The sequence below is a fragment of the Buceros rhinoceros genome, unplaced genomic scaffold (genome assembly GCF_000710305.1).
Source record: "Buceros rhinoceros silvestris isolate BGI_N320 unplaced genomic scaffold, ASM71030v1 scaffold11434, whole genome shotgun sequence".
In the NCBI taxonomy this organism is placed as follows: domain Eukaryota; kingdom Metazoa; phylum Chordata; class Aves; order Bucerotiformes; family Bucerotidae; genus Buceros; species Buceros rhinoceros.
The window spans coordinates 14,946-31,708 of NW_010406513.1; the positions used below are offsets into that span (position 1 = coordinate 14,946).

At 36.0% G+C, this 16,763-nt stretch overlaps 1 protein-coding gene across 1 annotated transcript; it reads left to right on the forward strand.

Moving 5' to 3' along the window:
* Nucleotides 1-4,719: 4,719 nt before the first annotated feature.
* On the forward strand, nucleotides 4,720-14,067 carry LOC104491670 (myosin-IIIb-like; the record flags this gene model as incomplete). Its single annotated transcript, XM_010134127.1, has 5 exons — nucleotides 4,720-4,905; nucleotides 6,399-6,533; nucleotides 9,946-10,050; nucleotides 10,313-10,412; nucleotides 13,991-14,067. Coding segments are annotated over exons 1-5 (564 nt in total), but the record flags the coding sequence as incomplete, so codon positions are not given.
* Nucleotides 14,068-16,763: the final 2,696 nt, after the last annotated feature.

A 16,763-nucleotide genomic window follows, 5' to 3' on the forward strand; every position in this document is an offset into this window, starting at 1 on the left:
CAGAATAGGGGCTGTCATGGCTGGATGACACTGTAGCTGATAATGTCGACTTTACCTTCTGAATTCTTCTATCTGTGAGCTATTAATTTAGTATGGAAGCAATATTGAGCTCCCTACAAATAGTGGAACACCTTTATTTTGAATATGATATTTTTCCACGGTGTGTATGGATGCCAGCTGTTTCACAAGAGACAAGAGAGGTTAGGCAAATAGAACATTACAAAAATTAGCCCTGTGCATGAGTCATTCATATGAAAACAGTATGTTCAGTTTTGTTTCACTAGTACTGACTGGTATTGCTGTTATGTCCCTACCAGCTATATGAGAACTCAAAACTCTCTAGTACTATATAGCATGACTGTTAGAAAGCGCCAGGCTGGAGTGAAGCCCTTAATTTCAAAATTTCTATGGATGTTCCATTTTACCATGAGCTATTGGAAACCAATAGACAAATCGCTGTTGTGTAGAAGTTGAGTAAGGCAGTACTGAAAATAGAAGAGTAATTGTAAAGCTATCATTGGCACTGTGTTTCTTGCTTATGAATCCTCTTGTCCCTATAATTTCTGAGCAAGAGAGCTGTGATAATAAATTTGTAAGAAAAAGTTGCTTATTTTATTGCAGAAGTAATTATATCATTAAAAAATCTGAATATAAATCACTCCATGTAGGGTTTGGGTTTCTTGCATTGTTTTCACAACATAGGTGAAGATCACTGTAGAAGTTCTAGGACTCCACGTAATTTTCCAGATGGCTATTTTGAGGCTGTTTAGAGCCATGGAATACAATTGGAAGGCTGTAGTTCACAGAGGGAAAAAGTTATTTGCGCCCTGCCCATAACCCATATTTCTCTTGTTGTCTTTTATATCAACCAACACATATACTCTGTCTTAAAGGATACTGTTAAGGAGTGATAATATACGATTGATTCCAGTGTTGATCTTACAGGAAAGTATTTTTTTAAATGTAGCTAAATGTTATTTGCACATTTGCCTGACTGCCATCTAAGTTAGTCTGTCAGGCTTCATCTGACTTAATTTGTTCTGACCATTAAAGCTTTTCAAAATAGAAAAATCCAAGTGTTACATAGAAGCCCAATGAAATTTACTTTATTGATGGAGAAGATATCTTTTCATGGATGAATGAAAGAAACCCTGTCAATGGCTGAAGCCTGTTAGTAATCTTGTGTCTTACCCTGTTGTTTGTTTTGGTTGGTCAACATTTACAAGATTTATTTTAAGTTAGTATATTATCTCTATTTAAAAAAAAGAAATCATGCTGTTTGCACCTATTTCAGCCTAAGAGCAGTTTGACTAGATTCCATCAAGTTGTCCATCATTATGCTTTGCATTCTGTCTCTTCCCAACTACGGAAAACAGAGTTTGGTAGACTCCTGGGGGCTTGTCCATAGCATAAGTGTAACATGAATAGCATAGTGTATGCAGTCCCAAATACCTTTGTGTAAGATGTTCCCCCATCCAGCAGAGTTGATTGTCAAAGTGTAATTTTTCAGCATCCACTGTGGGCTGTTTTTCTTGCCTGCATGGAACAGATTTAACCAGAGAAGTTTTCTCCAGCTGGTGGCAGAAATAATGAAATACTTGTAATCAGTAAGTCTCCGATAGAGTGAGGCTCACTCTCGGGAGGGCATTGAAAAGTTTTTCATAGGTAGAAGCTGCTCTCTGTACATCATTTCAAAGCTGAGAGAGGTGTGAGGCCTGATGTGCGTGGAGTGAAAAGAGAAGCTTCTTCCTAAAGAAATTTCAGCTTCAGCATTTTAGTGTTAAGGTCTTTCAAATATGGGGCTGTTGTAAAAGTGGTTGCATTTATACGTAACTTTTCACAATAGAAATAAAAAGTAAATAGCACCCTTGTTAAAACAAGGGCATTTTATTTTCTGAAGCTCAGCAAATCGGGAAGTAGAAAAGCACAAATTCACTTTACAACTTCAGCTTTTTCCTTTAAAGTTTACATTTTGTGTTTAAAGAAAGAAAGCCAGAGTTTTACAATATTGAAGATAGCAGATACTGTTCTTTTTCTTTTTTGTACTGTAAACCATGCACATCTATCATAGCAATATCATAAGGGTTACTATGTCATGTGTGGTGGGCATTTTCAGATGTAGAACCTCATTTTAGATATGTATTGCTTGATTTCAAGAAGAAGCTGTTTTAGTTAATGCAGAAGAGGTTTATAGTATATATCTGGCAAATCTGATTCCATGTAATACATAAACATGCTACCTGTAAGTGCTGTCTTGTTACCACAATGCACAGAAGTGCTCACCAGATTTTTCCACAGTCCTCCACCAGTACTCCATCTGTAACAATTTTGCATTAGATTTTATTTTGGCAACATTGTCTTCTGGTATAAATAAATGTTAATATAGTTTGAAAATTTGGAGATACCATTTTAATGGTTTATTAATCAGAACAAAAGCAAGCAATGACACTAGATATTTTTTCTTTTAAGGAAAAATATATTTATCCACAACAGCTGCTTGGAAGGAGGCATCGTAATAAATATTACACAGAATGCCATGCATCATTTTCTGGACAATCTGTGTGATAGGGTAGTTGTTATAGTGGCAGTAAAATAAACATCAGTCATCTTTTTTTCTTCCCACCCTACCTTTTTTTTTTTGTGATGTTGCATCAAAGCTGTTTGCAGTCTGTTCTTCTCTCTTTCTTTGCATATGAATGTCTGTAGTATTTCTCCTAAAGCATTAAAATCACACACGTTCAAAATCTCTCTCTTTTTTTTTTTTTTACCTGAGTTGCAACTGTTCCAATTTACGTTTGTATTCACCACCAACCCCCACACTGCATGCCCGCCTTGGTCTTAGGCTTGGCTTATTAGGAGCTGCATGTCTGCAGCTGCTGTCTTCAGTGTTATGTAGTAGTCTGTTCACTGATTTCAGAGAAGTCTTTCACCTGACCTGCTTCTCTGTTGGGGTACTAACTGTATGTGTTCAGAATACTGTGCTTTATTCGCAGCATGCTGTATTGGATCCAAGTAGTGAGAAACTGTCCTAATAACTTACATTATTGACCCACAACAGATAAATGACATAGACTCTAGCCTTTTTTTCCCCTCTTCCTTCTTTCTCCTTATTTTCTTTGCCTTTTTTTGGTTTAGAGACCAAAGGAATTTGATGGATTATTTGGCACCCTCTTTGATGCGAATACAGTTTTAACCAAGGAGGGAGATTGAGGTTTTCTCTAAATGTGCCTGCCATTGTTTTAAAAAAGTTTATACTTCTAACCTGACTTTGTTTTGTGTCTGCTATATGGTAAATTAAACAACATGTAAACATTTTCTCTTAGAGTCTAAAGGAATTTAAAAATTTGTCTGGAAAGGATCAAAGCATGCAAATGAGTTTATACACATGCTTCCATTTTGAATATTGCTATACAGACCTGTACTGCATGTGAATTTGCACACAGGTTATTTTCGTCTCTATCATGAACAAAAAGTATAATTATTTCTTTAATTACATTGAAGACCTGCTGCTTCATTCCTTATTAATATATCAGTTTCCCCAGCCAGGCTCACGTTTCTTTCTGAGTAAATTTCTCATGCCAGATAGATGTCACTGATGCTGGAAACGGTGAAGAGATAAGGCAAGGTTTTTTAAATGACTTCAAACAGATTTGCAGAAAACGAGTCATGCTTAGAAAGAAATGGCTCAAACCTTAACATTTCAAGATATGTTTGAGGAGCTAGTTGATCCATCTCCAAAAATCAAGAAACCATAAACCACTCAGCTTCCCTAACGATAAGTTATATAATAAGGTTAAGTTAATCTCATCTTGACCTTTATCTCTCCCTTCTCTAATCCAGTTAAGGGGCAAGATCTAGGTTCTCAGCACTTGAAATGAAATCCTACAATGGTATTATAATTTTCCTAATCACCAGAACTTGCCTTCTATGTAATTTCAAGGGAGGGAATAAGCCCTTTGCATAGCCTGCAGCGATCTCTACATCAGTCAGGAGTGTTTGGGGAAATTACTCTCCTGACCAGGAGATCTCTGAAGGTGGAGGTGTAGTCAGTCAGTGTAGTTGACCATAACACACTCTGACTGAAATACATGGATAGAAGCAAGTGCAATTGGTGAGAAACATCTCCAGTGATGAATGTCACCTCAATGGTGTACCTATTATGTAGTTGGTTTGTATTTTATGATACCAGCCAGCCCAGTCTTAACTTTTATTAAACTAGTTATGCGTACTCCTATTGAATATATATCAGCTGTGATGAGGTGTTACACCTACGGTGTCTGGCAGTTCTCTAGGGAGCATTAGACAAAAATATGTTAAAAGCATGACAAGACTTTTTAAAGCAGCAGAAATAGGCATTCATTTCATGAACCGTGTTAAAACAACTGTGTAAAATGTCCATTAAAAGAACGTGCAGTAGAGAGAGGGATCAGACTTCGTCAAACTTGTTAAAATGTGTTCAGAATATTGCAGTGTATGGGGCAATGTTTGAAGCAAATAATACTACGGCAAAGTAAGGAAGGAGAAGTGGTGCCCTGAGTTTTCTTTTCATTCCTTTATTTATTGATAATAAAACCAGACCTTTCTGTCTGGTTTTTGTTTGTAATTCTAGCTGTATTTCTTCTTGAGTTAGGACAATATTTGATTTCTATATCCTAAGATGCCTTCTTCGGTACAGAGTTACTTAGAGTTTCCACTGTATATATGTCTGCTTTGTTTTCCAGGAAGCCATTGTATGGATTGTTTCAATATAATTCCAGTATGATTGGACTAGAATCATTAGCTGATCCCTCAGATACCTGGGAAATTATAGAGACTATTGGAAAAGGCACTTACGGTAAAGTCTATAAGGTAGCCAATAAGAAAGATGGGAGTCTGGCAGCAGTAAAGATTCTGGATCCTATCAGTGTAAGTGAAAAATACTAAAATGTTACTTCATTGTTACCATGAAAGAATTCTTAATCAGAGTTGAAATGTAAATCAAATGTCTAAGATATTGAAAGTATCCTGAAGGGAACAGTTTTGCAGAATGCATTGACAGAAGGAGTTTGGTACCAGCACCTGAAAGCTGCAACTTATAATTTCATCATCTTGTATGTTATTTGAAGACAGTATTTGCCTAGTTTCTTTTTTTGGGTCTATGTAATTCTTCTGGAACAGCAACAACAAAAATCTGTGCTTGGAGCATGCAAATGATAAGAAGGCACAGAGGCATTCCTCTTAGTGGCCTGATATAACAGGGAAAATACGAGGTGCTGTTGATCTTAAATGTTCTTATTTTATTCTGTGTACTCCCTGAAATAATTACTTTTCCCATCACAGAAGTACTGTGAACTTCCGGATATTTTATTGTTATCTTTTTTTGCTGCAGAGCAATAGTTAAGATAAAAACAGCAGCACAGCCCAAATTCTCAGAGGTAGTCCTGTGCCAGCTACAGTTTTAGCGGGTATTAAGCGCCTAGCTTCCCTTGAGAGCCAAGGCCCTAGTTTACAATGCAAGGTTTAATTGGCAGCTGCTCAGGTTGGATCAAGATGGAGTTTGATCATGACAGCTGAGCTAAAATATTTACTAAAATGTTACGGTTCTGTCACCTACCACTGATGAAATTCATCTTTGTTTTCTCTTGTGTAATTCTGAAGAAGGAAATAAATAAGATTATGTCCATTTTAGCAAAATGCAAAAAAAGGAATATGCATCAAAGAGCTTTAATTTTCTAATAGTCACAGTCTGTGCAGAAACAAGGAAAGATGCAGTGCTTAACTACTGTTCTGAGTTGTCGCCTGTGTGCTGATATCAAACAGTATTTTGTACTTGTCACAGAATTCTTTCACTAACAAATATTTAGTAACATTTCCTTATTTCCTGGGTTTTGTTTTGTCTCTCTTTAATTGTTTCTGGTGTATGTCTTTTTCTTCTAAGAATGTCTTTGTTTTTTACTGTTGTCCCTTTTGAGGTTTTGTGAATTTGTTGTCTGTTTCTTCCCATGTAATGATTAATCAAAGGTTCATGTTTTTACATTTAGCTTACACATTAAAAATATGCATGTTTACAACCGGGATAAAAATAATGCATGTGTAAATTTCTTGTTTAGACAACTGAGCAAAGTTAAGTATAATTTTCACTTTTCTGTTTAAGTATATGCACGGAAAGAATCCTTGAAGAACAACTGCTTGCTTTACACAGGTTTTACATTTCTGTATGTAAAAAAAGCAAAAGTGGCATGATTTGGGGTGGATAAAATTTACACTGTTATGTGAGTACTTTCAGCTGCATTAAAGTAAAAGCATTTAAAAGTACAAACTAATTAAAGAATGGTTCTTTTTATCCATAAGAATTTGTTCTTGCTTTGTGTGGACTTACTATGTTTTTGTGTTCTGTATGTTTGTGGTTTTTTATTTAGGATGTCGATGAAGAAATTGAAGCAGAATATAATATTTTGCAGTTTCTTCCCAATCATCCTAATGTAGTTAGATTTTATGGGATGTTTTACAAAGCAGATCAATATGTGGGAGGACAGCTCTGGCTAGTACTTGAGGTAAAAACATTTTAATAACATTACATCTTAACTAGCAAATGTTGTCAGGTTTCATGGTTTTTATTGCTTGAAGAGTCACAGGCTGTCCTAATTCTCTGACTGGGGCTGTTAATCAAAGGAGTGGTGATAGATGATGTGTAGTAGCCTACTGTTGAAAATCACATCCAAACTTAAAGTTTGTTTAATAGTGAATGTCCTTGCATTTTATTTCTGTTCAAATTGCTATATTCTGCTTCCAGAACAAGCAGATCCTTTTTAGAAGAAAGGTTTGCCTAAAAACAGCCTGGGGGTTTTTTTCATGTTGGAGGAAATGTCTCTAAACTTCTGGAGAGTTCATGGACTTGAGGGGAATGTAAAAGATGATGAAGTAGTATTGTGGAGCATAGTTTACAAACGTGCTGTCTATTGCAAAAGTGTATAGAGAAAACATAATGGGAAAGTACGTTTTATAGTAATTTAAAACTAGAGGCCGGTTGTTGTTGAAAACCTAGCAACAGAATTGTCTTCTATTAACTCTTCGTGTTCAGTGGCAGTCAGTATATTCTTGCAATGAAAAATGTATTTTGGTAGTCTTGTTGCCACTTAAGTGACTGCCAAAGATTGTTGCAAGATGAGGATTTCTTTTAGGTGTTTTCTAGGCTCAATTAATTGATACAGAAATTCGCACAATCTGATTACCAGTACCAGAACGTTCAAAAATTTCTCTCTGTTATAACTAGACAGGTGAAAGTTAGCATTCACTTTTTAATTACTGATCATTTTAGAAATTCCACTCCCTGTTCATGAGTAGTGACTGGAAACAGAATAGGGAGTCTTTATTTCCACTTTAATTTGTGGAATCCCAGCAATACATCTAACTTATACCTACTGGAGATTTATGCAGCTTGAATGAAAACTTTTGGATGTGTTTCTTCTTAAATTTCAGTAACTCTTAAAAAAGGAGCTTTAGTATTTTTGGTTTGGTGGTGTTTTCTACTGTATGCCTGCTGGTTTTGTGTTGAGGTTGAGCTTGGTTTGCCATGTGTTTTCTTTTTTTAATAGAAGTTAGCTTATCCGACAGATGCATCACATGGTATTCCATATAACAAAATTTTGTAAAGCAAAATTGTGACATATTCTATGTGTCAAAATTGAATGTACATTTTGAGTTAGGTGTTTGTACAGACCTTATCAATTAAGTATGTTCATTTCAGGTGTGTTTTGGTGCACATTAGCCAAAGTTTAAAATAAATTTCAAGTTAAAATATTGTTTTTTCCTTATATGGATAAATTTACCAGACAAGGCAAACTTTTTCTAGCCTTGGAACTTACATGCAAATATATGTATGCATAGCAGTAACTTATTATATTATAAATTAATGACACTTTTTCTGTAGAAGGGAATGTACAAAATACTCAGACTTTGAATCCTGAATCTTTCATGAAATCTATTCATTGGGTATGTGAATTCCAAAATTTGTAATGAAAAAGTAGATTTGTTTGGTTTTTTTATCCTTTACATGTTTACTCATTACAATCATGACCTTATTTTGATAAATGGCTAGGATAAGGAAGAGTGGCAAAAGTTTTTGTGTTTTTATCATGATGCAGTTTTTGGATAAGTGTAGCACAGGCAGCTGTAAAGTAAACATCCCTACTTTTCCATATAAGTGTACATCAGTTATCTTTTTAAAGTACTGCCATTAGATGTAAAATGGTAATGAAGTTTACAAGTTCATTTTGTCCCAGATCTTTGTTGACTGTCAAGAACAGTATCACTGACAGCTGCAGCAGTGTTTGTGGGATGTATTTCTTTTCAGGGTCAGTCATTAATTTAAAATATAGTACCAAACAGCTGTCAGTTTGTATCATTTTTCAGTCACAACCAGCTTCGGTTTTTTTATTTAGGTGAGGGCATACTTTGTATTTTATTTTGCAGGCTAGAGATAAGTTCAGTACAGCCTGTCTCAACAGAACATTTAGTGTAATGAAAGCAATAAACAAAAATCTTCGACTTAACAGCTTGTAAGCAAACAGTTAAAGATGGGGAGAACAACATGCACTTTTTCTCCTATAAATGCATTTAATGGTTGCTATAGAGCTGAATGCTCCCACCTTATTTATTAAATAAAAAATGCCAACCAACCCACAAACCAAAAGATTTCCTACTAGTGAATTAAAAAGTAAAGTCAATTTCCTGAAGAACTCATCAGTGTTTTCAGTGATGAAATTTTTCTTCAGGAACTTATTTACATAAAGGATGTCTTATTTATCATGTGATCTGGTCCTTCCCATGAACTAATACTTTTGGTCTAGTGAAATGTTATGATGCAAGGGGAGGTTAGTAATAATGAAGGAAACTATTAATGTATCACAGAAATTAGAGATTCAACTGATACACAATTCATAAAAGCTATTTGAGAGGTGCAAAACTTGAGAGTTTGTAGCACTTCTGTTTTCATACCATTCTGATTCACGCTGTAGTATTTGAAATTTAATACTGATAACATAAATTGAACTTATGTTGAAATACATGTGATCTGTATGGCTGAACGTTGGTAAGGCTACTGGCTACAAAAACAGGTCTAGAGGAGAAAATTCAAAGAAAGAAAGGGAATGAATTCTCCCATCTTTTTTTTTTTGGTCAAACAATTTTGAATATTAAAGTAAGAAAAGGATAGAGTAAGAGCAGAAAGTAAAGGGGTAAATAGTTGCTTAGAAGGGCACGGACAGTAATGGTGTGGATGAAAACATATTTACAAAGATTCTAATTTTTGTTTTTATCCCCTTTTGATGTATGGCAACCCATTAGTGGGAAATGCTTGCAAGAAGCTGCTTTTCTGGATCAGAATGTTTCATCTCAGTTGTTGGCAGCACATGCCATCAAATTCGAGTATAGAGATATGGCTTCTGTCTACTTTATATTGCCTGTCAGCAGGAGCATTGATGGAGTGAAAGTTTAAAATGACTGTAATTTGTTGCCTCCCAGCTATCAAGAACATCAATCTTTTCTGTCTGGCCTTTTCTTTGCAGAAAATCAGTATTTTAAAAAGACAATGCATGTGTTATTGTAAAATACTCAAATAATGTAAATTTGACTTAAAAATCCCCTCAACCACAAAATGCAATCCTGTTCATAATATTTTGATTTGTAGTTACATTTTATAAAATACACTTTAAATTCTTCCATTTTCATTTCCCTTCCCCCACCAGAATGCTGTAATTTATTATTAACATTGCAAATAAAGTATGTTCTGAGGGGGGGCTGAGGGGGGGTGACAACATAAGTAATTAAAAGGTATAAATCTAGTTCTAATTGTACTTACATTGTCATGCAGTTTTGCATTATAGGCATTCAGAGTCTAAAAAAGTATATTGAGTAACCGAGGACTCGTCTTGCCTTTTTCCCCCCTCCTAACTCCCCCCTTCACAGCTGTGCAATGGAGGTTCTGTCACAGAGCTTGTCAAAGGCCTGCTGAAGTGTGGCCAACGGTTGGATGAAGCTATTATCTCATACATCTTATATGGTGCTCTCTTGGTAAGAATGTTCATTGGGCTTGTAATGACAGCAGAGGGTGCAATTTACTCATCTCGTACATACATTTTCCATTTATAAAGTATGGTAATGTTGACAATATTATGTGGGCTATTATAACAGCAGGGGTTGTATCAAGCATGTAATCCAGTGGACAGATGTTTCTATAGAGTATGTGCAGATTGTTTTCATTACCTTCCCTAATAGTAGGGTAATTGTTTTTAAATAAGGGAGTAAACTTATTTTTGTTACTGTTGGTGTATAGGGCCTTCAACATTTACACAATAACCAGATCATTCACCGTGATGTGAAAGGGAACAACATTCTCCTGACAACAGAAGGTGGAGTCAAGCTCGTTGACTTTGGTAATGACCACTTCCCATTTGTTTTCCTGATACATGCAGTTTAGCCAAAGGCATCTGTTTACTTTCCCCTGGGAAGGCAGTATGCCATAGTGAGAGACTTTTTCAGAAGGATACTCAGAATTATTTCAAGAAGGAAAAAAGGAGAAGGAACCTGATACAGCAAGGATAAAAATTCTAACTAAAAATCAGGAATAGACTTTTAATTTAAAAGCTTAAATATAATTTAATAATTAAAATGGTACCTTTATAACTATTTTTATTTACAGCGTTCCTTTGCATTTCACAAAGAATGTCACTTTCAGAGCAGTTGTCCTCCTAATTTAAATTTAAATATTCTATCTTTTGCATATGAAAAGGAACCATTCTTCTTTCTGAAACGCTTTTGCTAGCCTTAAGCATATTTTTCCCTCTGAACAGAAGGTAAAAATCGCCCCTTGGGTCCAAAATCCAGCATCCATTTAATTGATGATTATTGCTATTAGATTTGAGCATGCCAGTGTTTAATCATCATAACAAATGGGAGAGAGAGATACATAGCTAGCTAGATAGGTGGGTAGAAAGGTACTTGGCAATAGAATTTAACTCTGTTCAGAGATTTTTTTTTTCTTTTAAACATGCTCTTAGAAAAATAAGGAAATGCTGTAGTCTCTTAGATATGTATACAATGGAATGGACAATTTTGTTAAAGGTAACAGAAACAGATTATTAGTAATATGATTTATTAATGAAACCATATAATGCATAAGGTAATTGTCAGAGAATAGTGTTGTGTGAATAACAGATGTTTGTTTAGTAATGCATGAAAGAAAAACATTCACAAAATGAGATTAGTGTCAAATGGAATGCCAAAAAAATTCTGCAAAATAGCAGTATTTTTTTTAAATAAAAAAAAAATTAGGCAGTGAAAAGAAAATTTGATATTGATATTGTCAGGATATTAGAAATTTAACATAAAAACCTATTGAAGATGCTAAAGTGAGTTGGGAAACAGAAGATTCTTTAGTCTCTCTTAGGGACAGAAATTCATTATGTTGAATGGTGAAGGCAACAATTAAAATAGTGTTGGGAAAAACATATAGCCTGAAGCAAAACTTGGAGTGAGTCCCTGATCTAGTACAAGGGAGGAAGATCCCTTCTCATTTGGGGGAGTATTGGTACTGTTTGTTTGTTACTACTCCAATCAGGGAGAAGTTGAGTTTTCTCCCCAAAGCGAAATGTTTTCATCAGATGTATCAAAAAAGCCTTAGCTGCAGCGGAAGCTCAGCTGGGAACTCTGGTTTCCAAAGGCGGATCAGTGTGCTGCAACTGCAGGTGGCACGTTAAGGAAACTGAGAATCCCAAACTTTCTGGTGTCCCATGGGTGTCTACAATTCCATATGTAGGTTTTAGGGTTTTTTTGCTACTTTTAAAGTTTCAGCAGTAACAGTAGAAAATTACGACAAATACAGCTACCTCAGGAAATGACATGAGTTACATCTCAAGTGTTTTCTAACATGTAGCAGTTAAGAAACACAAAGAATTGCTGACATATCTGTGGGCTTCCTGACCAAAGAAGCATCAGGCATCAAGCTTTCATAATGTTGCTTTTTGTCCCCTCTAGCACACTGCTGTAGTCATAGAAGAGACTCTGGGAACAAATTAAGACTGAGTCACAGGTGATGTTTTTTGTAGAACAGTTTGTCTCATTTGTTGCAGAAAGTGGAATATAGATAGTGAAAAATGCAAGGAGTTCAGGAATAGAAGGGACTCCAGACAGTTGGACTCTCCCTCAATTGGAGGCTATTCTTGCTTTTGCCAGTATTTCTCTGTGATGTTGGCCAGTCACTTGCATCAGACTTTTTAAGAAGTGTCCCCTCTGTTCCTCATTTTTCTGATAGCCAGTTTGAAACATCTTGTCCTCCTTTGCATATAAGCTAAGTGTTCTTGAAATGCAGCTGAGATCTATTACAGCTCTACGTGAGGCATGTGGAGTGACTGAAAAATGAAAGATCTCAGATTAAGTACCCCAAAACAGTGGATGCTTTGGATATTTTTAGGTTAATCCCTGGAACTAATAATCCTCTCCCATTTTGCAGGAATGTTAAGGCGACTTATTGTTTGATGAGGAGGGAAGGAAATGTCAAAAGGAAAAGAAAATAATTTTAAATTTAGTGTAGGATTGGATATACCAAATAAGTAGTTAGAACTCAAATTGATGGGGATAAAAAAAAATATACCTATTCAGTGAATGCTATCCATTCTGTCCACAGAATGAAACAATCTTGAAGAAAAAAAAAAGTTACTTCATATTCAAGGCTGTACGTATGGATATTAGGTCACAGAGAGGATTACACAGATATCCTTAATTGAGGAGCCTTTTTTTTTGGTGCCTTCATTGCATGACTTTACAGCTTGCTTTTTCAATGTAACACACGTTTCTTCCCTCAACTGCTCTTGACAGCATAATATATTTGAATAAATGTTGATCACAGTGTAAGCCAACCCAAAATGTCTGGAATTTAACATTCATTTATGCTTGTGCTCGCTCACTCTCTCCCACTGTCTCCTGCTCTCAGCCTTTCAGTATCCTACACTGGAGTGTCTGTATATAGCTACAAATAAAGCTAGCCGAAGAGGTCAGAGTGAAATGCACCTAAGCTTGTTGTAGATCCTAGCCATTAACTGTTTCACAGCAGTACTCAGGAAATCACTGAAGACTTGCAATCACTGAAAAATGAAAAATAAATACAGAACTGAATGTTGGAGACAGCAATCAAGTTATTTAATTTATGACTTATGAATCCCAATTTCTTATGTATTGGCATCAGGCAATGTGTATTATATGTGCTTCTGCCTTTGTCTCTGGGTAATGCCATAGCAGCAGACCCCTATTTTTTTTGTTTTTAAACAATGTTAAGGTGAGCTATGTTTTTAAGTCAGTATTGGTTTTACGTCAACTTACTGACACAATTTGATTATGTGTTGACCAGAGCACAAAGCAGATTTGCTCTGAAAGTTCATTCTGATTTGTTAACATTGTTTAATTTCACTCTGGTACTTCCTCTTTTCAGCTGTTCTTCAGTAGTCCAGCCCCAGCCAGCGAAGCACTGAAGCACAGATTTTGTTTAAGCATGTTCCTAACTCCCTAAGTACAAGCTGCAGTGTGAGCTTGAGCTTCTGTGCTTTTTTCAGAGGGGAGAGATTTAAGCAAGTGCATAAATATTTTGTTGAGCAGGACCCTCTGCAAATACTCTGGTGAACAAGTTTCCTGCCAATTTCTGAGACAGAAGTTTTAAAGTCAAGTTGTAATTTGAGTAGTTCCTGTTTATACTCATGAGAACAGCAGAAAGAATTCTGAATTTTACAGTTTTAATGAAAGTGGTTCAAACCAAGTGTCATTCACAAAAAAGCTCTCAGCAATTCTGAATGAAAGCAGCAAGCTGAAATTAGTAAAAGAATTAAGTACAAATAGTGCTTTGGGCAGGTGTTCTGCAGCTGTACTCCCAGGCTTGGGGTTTGTTTTCCAGATACTTGAAATAAACTGACTGAAATGACACAATGAATTTGAAGCCATGTTTTTTGGGTCCGTTTTATTGCAGGTGTTTCAGCCCAGCTCACCAGCACACGGCTGCGTAGAAACACCTCAGTGGGAACACCTTTTTGGATGGCTCCTGAGGTAAGCAAATGTTCCTGTCTGGGTCGTCCCCATTCATGGTAATGGAGTAACATTTGTAAACATTACTCTGTACGTAATGTTTCTGTAAAAGTACAGATAACCTGCAAATAACTGAGGGTCTTCTTGAAAATTTTTTTGACTTTGCAGTCAAATACTGTATGTTTTGGTGTGCTCATGTGTACCTTTAAATACAGACTGGGAGGAGGAGAGGAATTTCTGCATTCCTGTTTTGCTATAGGACTCTGCAAAACCCTGACTCAGCTATGTTTTCTTTAACCTTAATCATTGACTGGGGACTCACACACTTAGATAAATGGACTATCACAAATTTAAAATGCAGAAAAATAAGCTACAGGCAGCTTAGCCGAGTATCTTAGACCATAATTTTAAATACTACTCTCCAGACATAATGCTATTCCTTCTTTTTCATGAAGCTCTAGAAAGTTTTAATGCTGTTGAACAAAAGTCCCCTATTTACTTTCCTTAAATTCAGTGTGAAAGATGTTAATCTTTGCCCTGCCTCCTTCAAGAAACAAAAACCACTTTCATAAGGTATAGATTATGAAATTTAAAAATAGGGAATGAAAAGGGAGTGGTCTGTTTATTTGTAAGTTGTTAAGCCTTTGTAACAGCAGTAGCCTCATTTCTGTTGAAGGGTATTAGACTTACGTGAATTTGGGGGAATTTGGGATGGAATTGGTATGTGTTACAAATGCACAAAGGTTTATTTTTGTATGTCAAACAGTTAAAAGTATCGTGCAAACATTTGTTTTGAAACATTTTATACTTTTTATACATCTATTTCTGTTGCTAAGGAAGTCTGATTATAGCTGAGCAGAGAAAAGAAGCTGCTGTAACGGATCCAAAATTGATCTTGCACAGTCTCACAAAGAATGGTTGATATTTTACCATCTCCATAACAACCAGCTTACGTCACAAAGAAGACACAAGATACCTTAGAAACCACTGTGCAAGCATTATTTATGGAATCACCTTGGTTGGAGACATTCATCCTCTAGACAATGATGGGGGTATTATGAAATATTTTATAGAACTTGGATTATTAGAAGTTATTTTTACGGTGCTATTTGGCTTGCATAATTGCCATCAAAGGCAGTAATCACACCAAATTTATTCTCTTGTCCTGCTTGAAAATACTGATTCTCAACGTAGAAAGCCAAAGAAATAAGCAGAGATTTTGATCTGAAAAATATTGACCTGAAAATACGACACGCGTGTAACCAAGGTATCTTATGTGCATGGCACATCAAAACAGGAACAGAAGTAGCTCCGAAAGCTTTCTGTTTTGAAAAGGCTTGCCAAAATAACCAGCCCGGTACAACAAGCGTAGTAACTCATACTACATTTGCATACCTGTACGAGTCATGCCAATCAGGCTTCATAGCTGTATCAATCTGCAAAACAGCTGTTAAGATGCTCAGATGTCTGTTATGCTGTTGTTGAAATGGCTTTTAAATGACAAGTAACACTCATGCTCAAGTCACTATAGTTGCTTTCTTTGTGCTCATATGAACGACGTATTTCAACCAGCTTGCAAGATGCAGTTTACCTTAATTTCTGGGAGGATCTTTCTGGTATTTTTAAAATATGCAGCCATATTTTTATGTGAAAGATGAAAGATTAGGACTGCAGTAAGCTGAAAATTCTGCTTGGGTAACAGCTTATTAGGTACAGTGTTTCTAGATGAGACTGAGATCAGTAAAAACTGGGAAAACACCTAACAGTTGCAAAAATCTTGCTGCCTAAAGGTTTTGATATAGGCTAGAATCTATCTCAAACCCCAAAATACCATAAAATAACTGGATGGGAAGGAAATGTTAGTAGTCAGAGAAATAGACAACATGAAGACTAAGAATGTATGGTTTTTTTAAAAATTGGACTTTGTGAAAGAAAGGAACCTCAGTGAATGCATAAGGCAGTCATAGAGACCTCACGTTATCTAAGGGCGAGAAAGATGGATTTAATTTGAAAGAGGAGTGGAGGGGGAAGATGAAAAGGCTTTCCTTGGAGGAGGAGACTACAGAAGTGTTTCAGAGAAATGAACCTTGTGAAATGAAGCTGATGGGGAATATTTTCCAGGGTAAACCCCAGGAAAATAAAATCTGGAGAAGAATGATGCAAGATCATTCAAACTGGCTTAGAGGCATAGCTGGATATAAGCAGGAGACAAATATGCTGTAATCTAGAATCACTAGATCAGCCTGATCAGGAACAGTCTGTATAATGAGGAAAATCATTGTATTTTATGTTGAAGTTTGCAAACTATATCAAGGGGAATATATGGGTAGTACTTGCAATAGCAAAAGTTCATAGGAAAATAGCAGTGGCTGAGCGTGCTGAAAGGTGTTCTGTTCAGCTCAGTGCTCTTACTGGCAGCACAAACAGCAGCAGTTTAATAGTTTTGAGTGACACAAACATTTTAGAGGGCTCTTTTTGTCTGATGACTGTGAAGCCACAGGACAAATCAAAAATATTTGTCCTTGAGCATTTGTTTTGAGCAAAGCACGTGATTAACAAAAATTGTGCTGAAAAATGAAAATCTAGGGAAAAATTGCTGTGTGGAAGCAACAGAGAAACTTGGCAAGGATAAGTCAGTTTGAGGGCTAGACATGCTGAAAATCAGTCATTGCTGTTTAACCTAATTAGTATTGTCTCACACTTATGTAGACATGCAG